Source organism: Brachionichthys hirsutus, chromosome 16 (genome assembly GCF_040956055.1).
Source record: "Brachionichthys hirsutus isolate HB-005 chromosome 16, CSIRO-AGI_Bhir_v1, whole genome shotgun sequence".
NCBI lineage: Eukaryota > Metazoa > Chordata > Actinopteri > Lophiiformes > Brachionichthyidae > Brachionichthys > Brachionichthys hirsutus.
The window spans coordinates 1,602,924-1,622,722 of record NC_090912.1 but is presented as its reverse complement, the minus strand read 5'-3'; the positions used below and the strand labels follow the sequence as shown (position 1 = coordinate 1,622,722).

Sequence of the window (19,799 nt, the reverse complement as noted above, 5' to 3'; positions counted from 1 at the left end):
CCTGCGTCTGCCAATGGCGAAGATACAAAAAAAAATCCACCGTTTGTTTGGCATTTTCTGCTTTTAAAGATTGTGTTTGGTACCATTATAATGTAATGCGGAGCACAAACACAGTGAAACTACACAAAATGTTGGTGAGTAGGCGCATGGGAATACAGGCAGTGCTGCTCTACTGTCAGCAGGTGTCACCCTCGACACATTTTAACAGAATGTCCACGTTGTCCGACGCGCCGTGAACGTGGCAGATGCATAAAAATGTGATTTGAGATCACTGGCTTAGTAACCCCCCCCCCCCCCCAAAAAAAGCACGCAACAATAAAGATGGCCACATGAGTGTAAAAGAGAGAGCCGCGCATCCAGACAGTCGACCTAATGTCTTTACAGTTCTACAAACTGTAACTCATTTCCACGCAATACACGCGCACTTGAGACAATATTTAAAATGTATATGTACAATGCATAGTTTAGTTAATCAAGAATTATCATTAATCGAATATCAATTCCAAGTTAATTAAAAAAAATAAAAAAATAAATCCTCCCACACTGTCTCTTCGCTTCCTGCCCGGACACGCGCAGTCAAGGGAGGCAGCGGGAGCGCGCTTTCCGTGTCTGGTAAGAGAGGACTGACAGCCAGCTGTGCGGCGGCGGCGACAGGGACAACAACACCCTCCTGGATCTGCCACTCACGACCGAATTGGGTTTTTTTGTTCTCCCGCTGCTCCCGATAGCGCGATACAGCGAGCCCGGGAGGCGCGCAGTCCGCAGCTACGACCTTTACCGTCGACGCTTTCCGTGCTAGCTAGCTACAAGAGCATTCCTCCGACATGAACCCGCTGTGTAGCAGATGCAAGCGGCTCGTTTACCCGACGGAAAAAGTGAATTGTCTGGACAAGGTAAGAGCACCGGAGTGTCGCATTGCTTCATTTTATCACATTGTTTTTTAAGTAAAATACCCGTGTTATACCTCCAGTGTTTTATGGCCGGGGCTGCGCGTATTTCCGCTTTGCTGAAATGTAGCCCCCCTTTGACGGGTTTTCTCAATGAAACGATCACCCCCCGAGGGTAGGCATTTCGCTAGCGAGGCTAGCTAGCTGTCTGGACGGTAGGAGTGAAACGGGGCGTCCCAGAAACGAAATTATGCCTTAATGTGTAGATGATAAACATCCATTAAAAAAAATATACATTTTTATTTCCACATAATTATTTAGACTTCGTCCGTTTCTAACCAGCGCCCCAGTGGGGTCTGGTTTGGGGCCTAGCTCGCGTTGCTGCTTTGAGTTGGCTAAAGGTCCTTAACCTGGTCGAAAAATTAATACATTTTAACAAACACCGAGCGATGCGTGGTAACTGTGTCTGGCGAGAATAATAATCTGTCACGGCCCTTTTTATTTATTTTATTTTATTGCTTCCGCCGCTGTTTGAAGGCGACGTGGGCTGATTTGGTCGTGCCTGAATCCAATCTATTTAATCCGGGCCAGAGGGTGGTTTACGCCACCCACCTTGATTTAACTAGTTTAGTCTCAAAGTGGTAATCTCATCAGTTTTACCCACAGTCACCCGACCAAGATGCTTAACTCGAACGGGAGAAGCGCACTTTGGGATATTGATCGTATTGTAAGGTTGTCGTTTTTTTAAATAAAGCCGGTGTAAGGCATTATTTGTAAAATTGTGTATATATATATAAATAAAGCGTAGTTATTTTAATTTTCTATATAGGTAGGATCTGACTTTACGACGTTTGTCAACGCTTTGGGGCGAGTAGATAATTTGTCTAATGGATGCCTGAATGGCAATTTGAAAATCGATCCCCGTCCAGACGTCGCTTCTCTGCTGGGGTCGACAGAAGAGGAAGGTAGAGAACGAGCACACGGAGCACATTGTCTAAAGTATCAGATCCCGATCGTGTGCATTACCGCTCCTGTGCACGGACGGGTTCCTGAATGCACCATGACTAATGTTTTCCCAGAGTGCTCTAGACTTGGAATAGATTCACCTCAGAAACCATTTTAAATTCACAAGTGGCCATAACAATATATACGTGTTCAAAAACAAAAAAAATATCGTTTTAAAAAGCTGGTGTTGAGGACAGTCGTACCGACGCGAGCGTAGCCTTAATGCGCTTTTGAATCCGGCCTGAAGCAGAGTGCATTCCAGAAGACAGACGCTCCCACGAAACGCGCTCCGCCAGAGGCCTGCTGTGCCATCGCCGTGTTCTGATCCGAGCAGAAGGGTGTATCCCGCTGTCAGTGTTTGCTGCCACACCTTCAGGCTTGATACAGAATACCTTGCTTCTCTCAGGCCAATGCTAATTTGTCAATCAGATCGTACTCGCTGGCTACGTGCTGAAGCGAGAGTATAAAGAAGCCGCGGGTTCTGCGTTCCTGTTCTCAACCAAAAAATGAATACCTTTACCTGACTGCCTCTTCCAGTAATTTGCTTCTGTGGAATTTATGAGCCACAGAAGCTTGCTAGCTACATTCCAGCGTAGCAGGGCTGTGCTCAGTAGATGGGGGGGGGGGGGGCAGCATGTCGAGACAGGAAGTGAGCTTTCGTCGGTTATTGTTCCTAAGAGCTTTGCCCTGTTTGGCTATTCTTCAGTCCTTAGCAAGAAGTCTAAAGCTGCATAAAGGAGACCTACTTTGCCCTTTTACTGGTATATATATATATATATATATATATCAGTACATTTCCTGTACAAACCATTCCATGTATCTGGAACTTGCCCTTTATGCCTGCTGTCATTTCATCCTCTGCCTGAAACAAACTATCTTGTTTCTAAATGCAAACCATATGTCCAATAATGTCAATTAAAAAAAAAATGCAATCTTGCTAATAATCCTGATTTTTAGAAAATGTAGTTTTTGTTGTATTCCCCTATTTTAAGTGGAAGTGATGTGAACCAGTGCATAATATGGAAATGGTCTGTTTTATTGTGCAACATGTGGAGAAGTCAGATGATTTGTATATGTGTCACGAGCACACGGGAGGGTGTGTTTGAACCGAGGGACATATTGAATGTCTGAATTACAGAGCCTGTCCCTGCCTGCAGGTGAGGACATGCTCTACAGCCCTCCTGCTTTTAGCTGTGAGTTACACTACATGCCATTATACCGCCCAGTCAACAGGTTACTGCAGTTAATCAGTTATCGCAATGGAGTATTGCAGAATCTATAAATGATTTGAGAAGCCCATGTAGTCTGACTGCACAACCGTGAATCAGGATGAGGTGCAAATATCTGTCTCTGATGTGTTCGGCTCTTTAATATGTTAGTTTTGTCATTTGGATGCAAATTTATACGCTGTCAAGAACGGATTTCTTGTTTCAGCAACAGCTTTTGGGGGGGGGGGGGGGGGGGTTGGAGATTTTTTGGCGATGGGACTTTGCTGTTACAAGGTACTGTAAAAGGGTTTAAGGGTCAGAAGACGTACATTAGTCTGGTTGTTTGATTCTTTACAGCCTAAAGAAGTTTACGTCACACAAAATCAGATGTTAAAATACCCTGAAGCGTTTTTCCTGTTCATTAAATTGTGTGTTCACTAGTAGTAGTTATGTTATCAATGTAGTACTTCCACAGACGGTGTGCCTGGGCTCTGACTCGTACAGTGAGGCGTGAACTCTCTTGCTCAGGCCTATAGTTAGAGAAATTAGATTATTCTTAGAGCTGATTCATGTTGTCCAAATACCACAAGAGATGAGGAATCGTTCCAGCAACCACGAGCCGCCTCCCTTTAATGACAGAAATCACCTTTAGATCTTGTTTCCATTGGGAGTGGATAGACGTATTCTGCTTTTTATTCATGAAGTGGAACTAGTACAACCAGTTCCCGATGCTTTCTGAGCCTGTTCCAGCTTGGTTACCTTCATTATTTTCAATCTCCAGCCCCAACAGCAATTTAGCTGCAGGGGACAACGGACACTTTCAGGGCTTCCGGATGTTTCGTGATATCCGTACAGAGACTTCGTTCATAAGGTGCCGGTCATTTTGGCTGAACTCTATGAACAGATGTCAACATTTAGTCAAGCGTGTCTAAAAATGCTGAAGAGCGGTGGCCATTGAACAGGTGGTCTTCTTATGGAGAAAGCCACTTCCAAGATGAATGGCTATACTCCCTTAAAACAAATGGTGGCCTTTGGTGACCTTCAGGGCAGGTTCCTGTAGCGTTGGTGCGATCCACGGCACCAGTTGGGATGTCCCAGCAGCCTTACGCGATACTCTGACCTAGTATGTCTGTTCAAATCACTGTCTGCCTGCAGGTCAGCAATGAAAACCTCCATTATGGTAAACATTAATGATGCCCGGTTGGCTGGTGATTAACCATCAGGCTTTAATGCGCTAACTAGTCCTGTGTCAACACCAGCCAGATGTTGGGCGCGTTGTCTTTAGGCATGTACCATCTTACGCACGGCTAATCCTTCACACTAACACGTGCAAAAATGAGCTGCAGTTGTGCGTGTGCATGGCAGAGTTGTTAAATGTGTTTAGCCGCTATCGGTGCACCATAAATAGGAGTCATCAGAGGGTAATTCCCGAGCCTAATCGCCCAATAAAATTATAAAACAAAGTAATCTGGTTGGAACTTTTTTGCCTCTGATGTGACCAAGTGTTTAAGTATTTCTGCTTGATCTCGAGGGATGTCCCTCAGTGTTTTAAAGTGCTAAATTCCCGTGAAGCTTAATTTGCCGATTACCAGTTCACTGGACTGTGAAAATCCATTACACGCGGTCTATAGATTGGAGTAGACTTGTTTCCGTCTAAAAATATAAAGACGTGACCTTAAATCTCAATTAACCGGTGCAGAAATAGCCCTAAAGAAGTCCTGGGAGATTCTCTCTGCTTTACATTCAGGAAAGCAACTCGTATTTCTATTAAAATCACAAGGCGGTGACAGTTTGGTAAATGTGTCCCTGTTTTTATAATACGCTTATCGACATTCCACCGGGCCCGTCTGTTTGGTTCCCACCGAGAGAGAACCAAACACAGATGAGCCCGACTGAGTATTTTTGCTCTTGACTGGAGCCTCGTATCGGCGTTGACACGCATGCATCGCGTACTGAGACGACTAACCTACATACGATGCTACACACACGCGTGCACACGTGCCCCTTAGCTGCGCTGATGCGGAGAGAGAGATTTTCACTGGGTGTTTCTGCAGTGTCCTCGTTTCCTAGCTGATCCCGCCTTGACACCGGAGCTCCGGCCTTCCTCGAGCTGGACAAGGCTAACCGCTGCCCCGCCCGTCGACCGACCACACACTCGGATGATTCCTTCTTTGCTTTCCATTTTGAGATGTATTTGCTTTAATCCTACTAATGATTTATTATATGAGATGCGTTGAGATTTGGATGGCATGGGTTCCTGTGTTACTCCTCCCTTCCTTACTCACTCATGTCTGTGAGAAACTAAAACCACTGCTGAGTGAGGGAAAATTAGAAATGCAGCTAGAAAATGCTTGCAGTGGCAAAATGCGTTTTTAAATAAACATCAGGCTCGGTAGGATCCGCCTCGGTGTCGGCGATCATGGAGTATTCATGCTGCCCTGACCACCTACACATGTTGCTTGACTGTTCACGTCCCATTGTGTGCTCAGTGCGAGTAAAGAATGTTTTAATGAAATCAAAGAATTAGGTTAGCAGCTTTGGCAACGGGTTTAAAAGAACCAAGATCAACATTTATTTTGGAAAATGACCGGAGTAACAAAGTCCATCCTGAGCTGATAGTTTCTATGAGAGCGCACTGTAGGTTCAATAGTGCAACTGTGATCACAGGTTTGGGGAATGAATGAATGAAATGAATGAAAGCGGTACACGGTGAAGCCGCTCTTCGACCGGATGAGTCACGGTGTACGCGTAAAAGATGGTGGCTCTCCTGGTTTCAGCTGCAAACTAGAGGAAACGGAATCTGCCTGCACTGTGCTTGTGTTGAAGAGATTTGTCATTGGCTTTCTTGCCAGAACAATGGGGAGGGAGAGTCATGGAAAGAGAAGCACAATGTGTCTGCCTGCGACTCCCTCATGCCTGGGTGCTTCTGGGATAAGGAGGTTTGCATTTGAAGGCTGTGTTTGCCTGTTGCCTGCGAATCACAGATCTGCTGCAGCGAGCGAGGCTCGATTTCCACTGCTGGCGTTTCCCTCTGTATGCCGTAGTCCACGTGTGTACACGTGCGCTTCCGTGCTGTCATTACATACCACCCTGGGTTCTCTCAGAGCCTGAAGTCTTGTTCTTGTTTAATAATGGAACCTAATAAAATGCTCTTTGTGCCCCGCGTCTGCTCATAACATGCAGCGACTCTGAATGTATCTGCCGTCCATCTTCAGCTTGCACAGATGCTAAACCTGAATGCTAAATTATTCTCAGTAATGCACGCTGCTTGTTCTAAGAGGAATCGAACCTCACCAGGAAGGCGATGATGGGGTTATCTGGTTTCATCCGAGCTTTTCATAATTCCTACACTGCTTTGAAAATTGTTTTCTTTGTGGGCAATAGGTGTAGAAATTGATAAAGTGAGAGAGAATGAGAGGGATGACAGAACGCCTTGAGCCCGTGTTAATAAGGACTCCTACTTTCCTTTCCTCCCATTTTTCCCTTCCTTGTACTCCTCCATCTGTTCCCCTGATGACAGTAGGAGCTGCCAGATCATTGCTTCAGTCTGTATCCTTGTGTCCACCCATCCCCTGCACGCTCCCTTCTCCGTGCTCCTCCCGACTCCTTCCTTTCATGTATCCTCCAACCCTACAGTTGGCGCCGATCCTCCCTTTGTCAATACCTCTTTGAACCGTCAGGCCGCAGGTCAACGCCCGGGGGCCATTTGAGAAGGCAAAAGGAGGCGAGAGGGCAGGAGGACGGTGAAGGAGACGTAGAAATGGCCAGTTACGTAGCTGCAGATGGACAGATTGTGCAACGAAAAACTGAAGAAACGGGCTGTTCAGTAATCAAAAGGTTGCGCCTTGGTCTCTGCTGTCCCGGCTGAAAACGCTGCCTGTGGTTGGACGCGCACACAACGCGAACTCGGCACACACTTTCAGTATTAACATAGGTGTGCAGATTGTTTAAAGATGAACATGCCGGTGCTTTCCTTGTGATGGCAGGGTAGGGCTGCACGGTTAATCTGTATGAAATCACGACCTCGGGTTAACGCGTCCACGCGGTGTCATCCCGAAACGAAGGCGGGCCTTCTGTGTTTTATTCCAAGAGCTGCGTCAAAGACAAACGCGGCCGCTTTGGTGTGCAGAATTAGAACGCCGACGTTTCCTTCTGCCTCAGCCCATGACGACGCGGCTTCACGCCACGAGTCAGCGAGGCGGAACCTTCCGGCAGGAGAAGCCTTTCAAATAAGTTAACGGTGAAGAAGGAGTGACGGAGAGAGGTCACGGCGACGGGGCGTTAAACATTTAAATGTGGTGGGTGGGGGGGGGAAGAATCATGCCAGAGAATCGTCATCTCGATTCTAAGCAGAGCCAAATCGTGATTGACGGTTTTTCCAGAGTCGTGCAGTCCAGTAACAAACGTTCCAGTTCCTTGTCCATAAGCAGTTCTGGTTTTACTCATCAAATGAGCCGTCCTCATGTGGTGTATTTGTGTCCATTAACGAATGTCGCCCCCCCCCTCGCCCTCATTTTGTTTCTTCTCTGTCTCCCAACAGTTCTGGCATAAAGGATGCTTCAGCTGCGAAGTCTGCAATATGACCTTAAACATGAAGAATTACAAAGGCTATGAAAAGAAACCGTACTGCAATTCGTAAGTTGTCCCCGAGTCGTCACGTCCGTTTGTCTTCGCGCTCGGCTGGTTCTGTCTGCGCCCGGGAGACGCTGACGGCAGCGTTTATTCCTTCCACAGCCAGAAAGTCGACTCTCGAAATGTCTCTATTCATGTTAACCCAAGTAGAGCCCCTCGCTCCCCCTCCTGCTGTTTATCACTGACTATTTCAGGCCCCCCCCCCCCCCCAGTGGAACCAGAGAGGGGAGGGGGACATGTATCAACAAAGGAAATTCCTAAAGTTCCTCTACAGTGACACGGGCCAATACTCTGAAAAGTAGCATGTCTGCTCATGCTATAGCATGGAATCCCCTCCTTGCATTACTTGCAATGAATTTCTCCCACCGTGCATTGGGGGGGGGGGGGGGGGGGCAGAAAGGAGTTGCTTCATGTTCTGACGAGCTTCTTTACGCTTTGCCAGAATGCTACTATAGAATTTGGCTTTCTTTATTATATAAGCCATACATCTGTGCTTGTTACTCCCCTTTATACACAATGGAGGGTTTATTTTGGGAAGGAATACTTTTTTTAAATCTTCTCGGCCCGGTATCTCACAGGCCCTGAACGTCTTTCCTCATATTTGGCACAAACGTCCACTTTGGCTCGACGTTCAACTGATTAGAATTTGCGGTCAAATGTCAAGGTTGCTGTGACCCCCCCCCCTGCGTCTTTCCCCAATGCTGATGAATTTGATAACTCCGGAATGCCTTGATCTCGGCACGTACATCCTCCTGCACTGAAGGAAGGACGGAACGCTCTCTGACGACCTTGTGTTCCACGGTGGGAATCGGTTACTGGAATAATGCCTGGCGAGTGAGATGTATGCTAACTAAGCAGCTCAATCCACTTGAGCCATTGTTACTTTATTTAGACGTTAATTTCACATTATCTAAATGTTAAAAACCTGCTTGGTTGTTGTTTCTTATTGGTACAAATGTATATTATCTTTCTCCTCTCTCTACAGCCAGTCTTTCACATCTGTAGCCGCCTTCAGCAGGTGTCATCCCATCATCACCTTTGTTCCCGCATCCCAAAATATCCCCTTTCCTGCCTCCAACGTTCCTCCGCGCTTCCCTAAACCTCCCAGACGCCGTTTATTATGCCTCTTCCCGTTTGTTTTATGAAGGCCTTGTCTGAGTAAACATCGCGTCCCACTTCTGGAGCGTAATGCTGCCGGCGCGCGCCGTCATTATTCCCTGGGATAACTGCCTCGTCATTACTGCTCTATATCTGTCCGTAGTAATTGATATAGGCGTTGTTTGTTTTCTACTTTGTCCCCGCCCACCTTTTCCTTGAGAATGCCATCCCTGATGAGATGATGGCGTTACAGGGGGGGACGGCCGGGGGGGGGTTCTGGGAGATTTAGGACGGCGGATAGACGGACTGGAAATTCCTTATTTCCCTGGCGACTGCTGGAGCCTTTTCCCGTTCTTCCATCTATCACCTTTGATTTCCACAGCGTAACTCAAAAACTGATGGTATTTCATCAAATATTCAATACTGTGCACAGAAACCAAGTCTTTTTGAAATTGTTTTAGTTTAAAAAATGTATGTTTTACAGCATCCACTCTTAACTAAACTTTCAAAGTGTCTTTCTGTTATGGTGAATCTAAAGTATTTGTCACAGATATCTTAATTAAATGTTATCAATATTAATGCTGCCAATGTTCTCCCATTGAACAGAATCTTGGATCATGGTTTGAGGTCATTTGTTGAAATGTTCCGTGCTTCCTGGTTCGATGTGCTTTCTGTGTCCGCCCTGGAGGGGGCTTGTTGGAACCGCACCAACAGGGCGGCGTAGTCTGTAAAATACGAAATGAACTCTGATACGTGTCCCACATCACCCAATGTACGATTCTCCTCCCTATCGACGCCTGTGCCGTGTTGGATCAGATTACGGTCCAGATTTAGTAGATTCCTCCTCCTCAGACGCTCATTGAACTTGTGATGGATGACATGAACGTGATGATGATTAAATGTTCCTGCTGAGTGATGCGTTGTAACCCTTCCAGGTTCTCACAGGGTCAAGCCGACCACAGCATCTCCGGGTTCCACTTTGCAAACAGATCCTTCCTCCTGCACAGTAGCAGTGTGTGTGTGTGGATGTGCGTGTTCGTGTGTGATGACACGTGTGGCTCCAGCTGCGCCTCCTACATTTTGGACTAACAGAGTCGTGCATGTCGCCCACGCTCGCCTTTGGTTTGTTGCCTTGTTATAATACATGTTCATTTTTGTGAGTCACTGGGTGCAACCTGTTTTGTGTTTGTGCAGAGATAACGGGAACGTCGTTGGCAGAAATGCGTCTAGCGGAGGGGGCGTGGCCCAAACGCGCTTCTGTCTCAGACGAGCGTGGTCTTTGAGGCGCAGTCATGCCGACCACAAAGCAGACACGCCCAAATCCCGAGAGGGGCTAACGCATACTATTAGGTTCCCTTCCAGGCTGTCATTAAAATGGTAGACGCGCGTCGCCTAGATGGGTTACCCAGAGGCACGAATAGCGGTTCAAAGATTTTGAGGTCACTCCACACCCTGAGGCAGGCTGGGAACTGCAGTCCATATGAGCCGCCTGATAAGCTACCGGAGAGGAATGGCGCTCCAGTGTGCCGCGTGTTTGTTTACTTGTTTGTATTTATGTTTGTAATGGTTCAGGTAGAGCAGCTGGAGATTAGGTAAAAAAAAAAAGGCCCGCTTCAGGCCCGCTTCAGGCCCGCTTCAGGCCCGCTTCAGGCCCCGCTTCAGGCCCCGCTTCAGGCCCCGCTGAAGGCGGCGACCCGTGACTTCATCCACATCCGCCCTCTCACCATCCCTGCTGCCATGTTGTTTGCGTTGTTCCCCATCCTTTTATACTCCACGGTGCTTTGTGTGTTTCCCTTACACGCGTGTGGCTGTTTTTTTTTCCGTACCTGTTATCGCTCGCCCTTTAAAACTGTGCAACCTTGAGGCTGTCATCCACCCCCCCCTCGCCCCCACGCACACACGCAGCCACCGCCTACACTTCCTCTTTCTCAGAGTACGCTGGCTCCCACTGACAGAGCATTGTGTGTTACACTGACGTGCATTTTGTCTACAGGGGCTCCTAAGTCAACCTCAGGACCACCCTGAATTACAGATGCCCCGTTGTGGGGCCACAGTGCGCGCACTGCTTGAATCATGCCGTTTGTTCCTCCTGGCGTCTAGGATTGGGCGTCTGACGGGGACGCTGGCACCTGCCTGCGTGTGTCTGTTGCGTACTGACATTATTTTCTGTTCGTTGTGTTTATTTTACAGACACTACCCGAAGTTGCATTCTACACCGGTGGCTGACACTCCCGAGAACAAACGTCTCCAAAAGCAGTCCATTTTACAGAGCACGGTGAGCGTTGTGTTCGACGCCCAATGGATTCGTGGCCAGACGGAACCTGGCATTGTCCCGTTCGGATTTAAAAATTGTACTCGAGTAGCGTCATTGAGAGATTATAAAGTAGCCGAGGTTGCTTAAATCTGTTTCACAACACTTTCTATTTCCTTTTATTGCCAAAAACAAATTTAAGGAAAACATTGGTTGTTACATAGGAAGGTGTGGCAGCAGAAATATCCTTTAACCTAGTCTTGAGATCGTCCGTGTTATGTTGAATGAACTAGCAGATGTCTGCTAGAAGTATTCTAACGCTTACTCTGGGTTTTGGCTCAGCCTGAAAGTAAGCCTAATAAAATAAAGAAAAACACCGTAGCATTCTTTTTGCTGGTACAGTAATACCTTGACATAGAAGTATAATTCGTTCCGGGACTGAGCTCGTAACTCAGATAAACTTTTCACATGAAATAACTGAAAACAATGAAATTAGTTCCGGCTGTAGAAAAACGCTCAAATCAACGCTAATAACTATAGCATTAGATACACAGAATGATATAATAAAATGATCGCTACAGTATTACTGTAATATAAAATGTAGTTTTAAGACAGACGATGGCGGCTAACAACGGCGTGCCGTATTTTCATCAGTTAGCTTGGATGTGACGTCAGACTGTCTGTGATTGGTTGGGTGATTAACGGTGGTTTGATTTGTTGCTTTTTATTTTTTTTCCATGTCCCATTATGTTGCCGCGGTAGGACTCAAGAATAAAGCACACATCATTAATAATCTTACCTCAGGGATCCATCATGATTCTCGCTGCTCTTATCGTAGCGTTAATCTTTCCGCCTGTTTGCATGTTTTCTTATGGTGGATTTGAACTGTTGTCTTTTGTGCCGACTGTGCAATCTAGTGTTTACTGCGGGGACGGCGCTGATGCGCTTTTCCTTTTCTCACCACGTTTGTTTCTGCACACTTTCCCAAGTGCCGCCGTGTGTGATCGCCAAAAGTAACTCCAACAAATCTCAGTGGAAACTCCAAATTTAGTCCAAAGAATCTTCAATAAAGCCCGCGAGATGTTTGATGATCGATGAGCTGAAGCGCTGGAGGGTGGACGGGAAATGGGACTGGTTTGCTTTCTCGGCGTGCGGGAGAGGAGAGCGCTGTCCGGAGCGTCGCCACAGATGAGATGTGGGTTTGAGGTGGGGGTCATGTCGGGTGGGGGGTAGCGTTAGCGAAAGGATGGAGAGACTGATGGTGTTTTTCCCGACATTCTCACAAATTCCCCCGCAAGCCAGCGGTCATACATTAAGGGTAGCCATTATGCTAATGGTTCAGGGTGGAATGTAAACTGAAGATGTCTGTGTGTGCTGGCGGTTGGTTTGAATCGTGGCTGGATGGCCTTTGGTGGTATTTTGTATAACAGCCGGCTTTATTTAAATTAAACTCAACAAAACTCTGTAAAGTTTCATGCAAATCCTTTTGCAAAGATATTCGAGCAAATGTGTTTAGATGATAGGAGATAAACGTCGTGGGCTGCTCATCTGATCGCTTTCTGATTGTTAGTGTAGGTGGAAGGAAGTTGAACATGTTTGTGGATAATCGTGACCATATAACCCCTCTCCACCATCGGTGCTGCGTTGCTACGGGAACCCTATTGCTATGGTAGCAGGGTAGAGGTTTGTCACACCTCATTACAAGTCTTTGTGGGGCAAACAAGACTGAGAGGGAGGGAATTGGGAAGGAAGCGAGAGAGCGATGAGGGGCACATGAGCAAGGGGGGAAAAAGGATGAGACAGGAAAGCAGAGAGAGCGAGAGAGGGAGAGGGGAGTGCAGTTTGAAGGAGGAAGAGATGAAAGAAAAATCCCCAGAGGAAAGCCAGGGGAATGCAAATAGAAGCAGAGAGATTATAACGAGCAAAAGCTGCAGCTCTGAGACGACTTTGCTGCCGTTGAGGCTGTAAAATATGAATGAATGGATGAAAAAGGAGGACGGGGACAAGAGAATGTGGGTGGGGAAAGAAAGCAGGGCCGTGATTGGAGGAGAGGAAGCTGTTGCATTAGACCCACAAAGACAAAGGAGAATGACTGAGGAATAAAAGGAGAGGAGGACGAAGGACGAAGATGATTTGAGGCCGCATTAATCTTCTTCAGGACTTGTCTTGGAGCGCAGGCCTAAACGTCTTGTGTTGTTTTAGGGGCGGTGTCGGATGTGGAAGTGTCACACGGCAGCTCGCACGTCGTAAACAGGACGTGCTGTCACAAGGCGAGGGCAGGATGGGTCAGAGGTCAGTTCAGCGGCGGCAGACGTGGACATGGAGGGACAGCACAGACGGACGGAGCTTTGTTTCCTGGCAGCGCAGGAAGTTGGTGCAATCGCCAAGGAGGAAGGAATAAGGGTGGTGGCCGGTGGGGGGGGGGGGGGGGGGGGGGGCGGCGACCAGCGATTTGTCATCGCTGAAATGTCAAAGCTGGTGCTGAGATCAGAGGCAGGCGAGCCTCAACGTGCAGCTTCAGTTTGAAGCTGACTTCTGCTTTCAGGTTAAATGCTGGCGGTGGTTGTGGGTTCGAGTCTCAGCTGCTGCTGCAAAGGGCGCACATGTCACACACGGTTTGTCTCCGACCTCTCATTATGACCACATATGGTCGCCCCCCCGTGTCCCGTTTGAAAGGCCTCCCCTCCCGAGCAAACAGGAAGTGAACACTGTGTGTGTGTGTGTGTGTGCTTTGATTGAAAACATTGTTTTAAATAGACAACCTTCTGCTTTACGAAGTGGGTGTGAAACAGGTGGGTGGTTATTTAGTTAAACTCTGTGGAACGTAAAGGTGGTGAATTAATCACCGGTTTCACTACGAGGGACACTCGTGTGTTTTCGAGTTAGCTTACGCATTCGCATCTCGCTGCAATGAAGTCAACGTTACGACGTTTCCCTTGCGCTGTAGAACTATTTTACTAGGCCAAATAAGACTCTGCATTTACCCAAATGAACTCTCAGGACTGAGAGCGGCTGGCGCCGGCGTTCATGACGTCGGCTAGCTTCACGGACGAGCGTAGCGCTCCATCGTTCCCGCCTTTATTTCACGTACATTGAAAGACAAACACCGGTTTGTGGCACGTGATTCGTCCTGCAGGTTGTGATCTTGCTGTTTTTGTTTTTTGACGCGATCAGGTTCACTACAAGGAGGGGTCTGACCGGAGTAAAGGGAAATACACCAGCCCCCCCGCAGACACGCTGGAGTACCAGAGACTTAAGAAGAACCAGGAAATCGTCAGCAATGTGAGTGTCGCCGAGACCGCCGTCCCTTTGTCCTGCCGTGTAGCTTTTTGGCAATGGCGTGTCGAGGTCAAATCCATGAGAGGAGACCTCACAATAGAGAATCCTTTCATCCGGGGCCTCGGAGCCTCGCCACACGCACGCGCACACACACACACACACACACACACACACACACGCACTCTGTCGGCTGTGGCCTTTTCATTCCCACGTGAAACACGGTCGCAGAGGAATGGTGCGTCCTCGCCGGCCTTGCTGGTCGTGTACTCGGTGCGGAGGATGACGGGAGAGGACGGCTTTCACATGTTTGAGGTGAAGAACAAGGAAACGTAAACATGTTGGCTACACTAAGGGTGCGCACGCACACGCACACACACACACACGCACATCACAATCTCATAAGAGAACAACTCCAGAATAATTTCTTATTCTTTCCATCTCTTCTTTTTCTTGGTCCCCTTTCTTCACTTTTCCGTAAACTTCTTGTTGTCGAGCAGCAAAGATTGAGAAGTGGCGAGGGGGGGGGGGGGTCAGGGCCACTTCCTGAACACACACACACACCCACACACTCTCCTCTGTTGGATTTGCTTCTTCAAACCAAACCAACATAAGCTCCTTCACACACTCATTTAGCATATGCCACTTGTGAACAGTCGCTGTGTTCTCCACCACTTGGCTCACTGCCCCCCGCCCCCTGCCCCCCCCCCCTGTGAATGCTCCTCGCTGAGGCTGCCCGTCACACTGGGCTCTTTGAGCCGGGGTAGAAACATGGACTGAATCGGGCTTGTAAATCTCGACTGAGGAGCCGTGAGTCAGTCTGTTATCGGCCTGCTAATAAGGGGGGGGCAGGTTATTTGGAGGAGTTCTAGAGCAGGCAGTGGGTTTCCGTCATCACCGCGGCCCCTGTCGTAACGCTGAACGCTGCCTTTGTCTCATTGGCTGCAGACGTCAGAGGTCGATCACTTCCTCTTTTGGGCCTGGAGTTGCGTGCTTCTTTGTTCCGTCGTCCTCTGGAGGGGAGAGGTGCATCCTGGGGGGGGTCAGTCCTGGGGGGGGGGGGGGGGGGGGTCACATGAGCTCCTCTCCTTCAGCCGGCTCCATTTCCTCTTTTCATGTACAAAAGGATTGGCGCTTCGAGTCACTTCCTCCTCATCGCACCAGCTCTTCCTGATGTATCAGCGGCGGTTGCTATGCAACACCGCGCTGTTCAACATCCGGCCGCAGAGACGCCGTTTCCCGTCGACCAGCCTCTTGAGGCGGGCGCCGCACCTATCGCCATTAGGGATTTGGAGAGCCAGTGGGGGAGACCCCTGGTGGACAGAAAATGAACTGCATGCTGACAGTTTGCTGCAAAAAGAGCTGCAGCAGGAGATGTTAAAGTTTTGTCTTTATCTTTGATCTCTTGCAGGTTAAGTACCACGAAGAGCATGAAAGGAGGAAGGTGGACGCCCCTCATCATCAGCCGAGCAACCCCAGCCAAGGTCCATCCCAACGCGCACCCACACTTACCGGCTTGCTCGAGTACATATGACGAGTTGTGTGGTTGCGTAACGAGGGTGTGATGTTTAGTTTCAGCGGTTTGCTTTAATCACCTGTGCCTGGCTCCGCCCCTGTAAAAACCGGGGCGTCGCCTCCTCGCACCAGTCAGGAGGCTTGGTTGTAACTTGTCACTGCCGAAACTGGCAAATCGGGAAAGTTGTTCCCGTCAAACTTGATCCGATATGAAATCATTAAAGTTTAATCCGTAGCCAGACTCGGCGGTTCGGTCGGCGCTGAAGCCGGATGAACGTTTGAGGTTCATTCGATGAATTCCTGAGAATTAAAACCATTTTGGAGCTTTTGTGCGTTTCCGGAGGAAAACGCGTCGGCAGCTCGTCCGTTAACGCGCCGCTCCTCCGTCTGTTTCAAACAGCAGCCTACCAGACACCTGCAGCCTCTCGGAACTACAACTACGACCCCGCTCCTGAGCCGGTGCGTCAGGCGGCCGCCGCCCCCGCCCCCGCCCCAGCCCCCCGCCCCCTCCCCCGGTGCTGTGGTGAGTCGGCTTTTCACAACTAGAGCATCAACCCAGTTGTGATTACTTAAACACGTTTATTTTTGCATAATCGTTGGACCAATTTAGATTGCGCTCGTTGATGACATCATCCCGCTGCGCCTGTTCAGCGCAGGCGGACCTAAATCAGCCCACTAACTCAAACATTTGTCCCCCCCCCCTCATCCACAGAAGCGGTACAGGGCGGTGTACGACTACTGCGCCGCCGACGAGGACGAGGTGTCCTTCATCGACGGGGATCTGATCGTCGACGTGCAGAGGATCGACGACGGCTGGATGTACGGCCGCGTGGAGCGCACCGGCCAGCAGGGCATGCTGCCCGCCAACTACGTGGAGCCCATCTGAGAGAGAGAGAGAGAGAGAGAAAGAGGGGGAGACGGAAGGAGGAGGTAGAGAAAGGGAGGGATAGTAGGGACGGAAAAAAGATTCCAGTGCCATCTCATCTTAACGCCGCTTTCTCTTGATTTTACTCGTGTTCCCTAACCTGTCCTGTGACACCCCGAACCCACACCATCCCATACCCCCCCCCCCTCCCAGTTGTCCGTCTGTTTCTTTTCCCGCTGTCACACATGAAGCCTTCTTGCGTGTCGGAGGGGGGGGGGGGGGGGGGGTCACGCAGCTTCACGCTAGCTGTAGCACTATGAAATCCTGACAAAAGGAGAAAAAAGAAAGTGTACAAAATCTCTTTTCCCACACAAGTCGGTCAACACAACTGCAGATGTTCCTGGGTGGGGGTGGGGGTGGGGGTGGGATTTCCTCCGTGCTTTTGGGGCTTTCTTTTCTCTTTCATTTCGCAGGGTGATCTTAGCCAGACTGGAAACGGCGTAGAATCTCGAGTCGCGTGAATATTTTGAATGATTTTTTTTTTTTTTTTTTTCTGCTGTTGCTAGCGATCAGCTCGTTCTTCATTTCCAGCGTGACCTTTTCCCTCCAGCCGTCGCCATGGAAACCCCTCGTGTCGAGCTTTTGTGTCGTGGCCGTCGTTCTCAAACTGGAATCACGGCCCAACTGGAAGATTCGCCGTTTCCTTTTCTCGGGCGTGTCGAATGCGGGGGGGGGGGGGCACTTGATTTGTTTGCAGTCTGAATGCCTTCAGTCCTAAGAGACCACAAAGTTGTCGATCAAGATTTGACTTCCGCACCCCCTTCCCCAACAAAATCTCCCTCTAAGAAAATAGATATATTAGAGTAGAAGGTCAAGCACAACTCGATATTGTAAATCTATTTTATGCCACTGCTTCTGTGAGTGAACATTCCAGTCTATATTTTTCTTTCAGTCGAACCTTTGCTTTGTGATGATTGTAATTTTTCCGCACGCTGTCCTTCTTTTGCCTTTTCTCAGTATTGTACAATGCCTATTTTGGAAAAACAAAAATGGGGCGAATAAAACGGCAAGTGAGTTTATGAACCGAGCGGCGGGACGTTGTACGACCGGTGCGGTTTGCAGAGCCGGATCGGTGGTGTGATCCGTCTGAAACCTGCGTTTGCAGGTCAGGGCGGTGCCGACGGCTCGTTTGAGGAAAACAGGCGCTTGTTTGTTCAACCTTGAAGCCTGTTCCCGGCCGGAAAATTCTAACGCTTCTAATTACACAACGTTATATTATCGGCTTTTAAAATAGCCACGAGAGTCTCCTGGTCGTCTGGAAAAAAAAGTCAAACCTGTCACCTTTTGGGTAAAATTATTTTTAATCTACAGCAGTCAAAATTTTCCAAAACAAAGACATGAGCCACCAGGGCGGCGCTGTGTGGGGGGGAATTCTGGGCTTTATTTAAACTAACAAGGCTCTCGCTCTATAGCTGGATGCACAATTGTATATGTATCGTAAAGGTGAGTTAGGGATTTTTTTTTATGGTAATGGTGCTTCGGAAAATGGCTTGCCTTTAATTTTTTGATGTGGCTGAGGGGAATTAATGGAATTTAAAGTTGGCTCATGGTGGGGGGGGGCGCAAACACCTGCCTTTTGTAACTTCCACAACGGGAAAGTCTTCCATGTGGGATACTCCGCTTGGAAAAGTGTTTTCAGAGCCGCCCGGCTGTTTCTCCCAGTGGAGAGTTGATGGGTTGGGCTTGGAAGTGGAGTGAATCCGGACTAAAAATGTAATAACCGAGCGACCGTCGTTGGCCGCTCTAAACTTTGTCTTCAGGGCGTTTTTGTCAGTTCTGACTGAAATGGAAAAAAACAAAAGTGGCCAATGACAGGCTGGCGTTGTGAAAGTGGGGCTCGGGTCGGGACGGAAGCGTGCACGGTTGGGTCGCGTCCCGGGCTCAGGAAGGGCGACCTGCTGACACGCGCCGCCGTTCTCCATCCACTGAACTGTAACATATCATAACCACCCCCCCCGTCTCGGTCCCGTATCCTGTCCACCCATCTGCTGCCATCCGTCTGTCCTTCAGCCTTCATTGTATGCTCCTGCGCTTCTGATGAATCGTCCCTTGCTTCTATTATACTGGTTATGTACCTTAGACTTGCAGCGTAAAGTCATGTAATCCACAGTCGGGTTTAGCTTTCAGACCAGTTTTGTGCGTTCCATCTTTAAAAAAAAAATGTTTTTGGTATAATTTTAAAAGAAATTTGAGTGGGGGGGAAAAAAAAAAAGATTCTATATGCATATTGAATTACACATTTAATCGAAACTCGTTCTGGATACTCACTCAGAATTAAGGACCTGATGTCATCTCCTGTTGCTCCGTTAAAGCACTTCAAATTGTACTTATGATTCTGCAGATTCAATAAAGTGTCATGTTTTTCTCAAGCTTTGTGGGTCGTCTGTTTGTGGCAGGATTTAGCTTTAATCTGCTTGATTCTCTTCTGAGTAATGTGTGAGAAATTAAGTGTTCTATTGTTTATAAGATGAGGAATAAAAGTTAAACCTGTTAACTTGGAACACTCTGTGCCGAACACATTTTTGCTAAGGACAATGTGACCCATTCGGATGCAAGGTCGTGTATCTCGATATTTCGTCTTCCGGGTTATGTGTCGGCGCCGTCAGAGGAACCGTTTGTTGTCTTTTTTTTATCTGATGTTTATATTTTTTGTATTGTGCTTTGTTAAACGCAAAATGACAATTCTAATTTATCCTGATCATTTAACAACGATCCAAGAGCAAACTTGAAAAGAGACTCGAGTTTTCCAAATAGTTGAATGTTTTTTTTTTTTAAGCAATTAAACAGGAAGCGACATTATCGCTTCCTGTTTTGGAGCAGCAGGGGGCGCTGCCGACTTTGCACAACCCCCCCCACCGCTCCGTTGACCGCCGATCAGTTCCGATCTTCTCCTCGGGAGGCGCAGCTGCCGCTTTGCCGCTCGGCTCTCCGCCGTCCATCTCTGACAGCCTCTCTCCATCATGGTGGACATTTTGATGCTGATGTTTTTCGCCATCGTGGGC

General features: G+C 48.3%; 1 protein-coding gene across 1 annotated transcript; it reads left to right on the top strand.

The window, feature by feature from the left end:
* The first annotated feature begins 824 nt into the window (after nucleotides 1–824).
* Nucleotides 825–17,103, top strand: lasp1 (LIM and SH3 protein 1). The gene is made up of 7 exons (XM_068750426.1): nucleotides 825–893; nucleotides 7,641–7,735; nucleotides 11,021–11,105; nucleotides 14,256–14,363; nucleotides 15,769–15,841; nucleotides 16,273–16,367; nucleotides 16,585–17,103. Exons 1-7 carry the CDS (start codon nucleotides 825–827, stop codon nucleotides 16,756–16,758), a joined length of 699 nt encoding a protein of 232 aa, XP_068606527.1. The 3' UTR covers nucleotides 16,759–17,103.
* The last annotated feature ends 2,696 nt before the right edge of the window (nucleotides 17,104–19,799 follow it).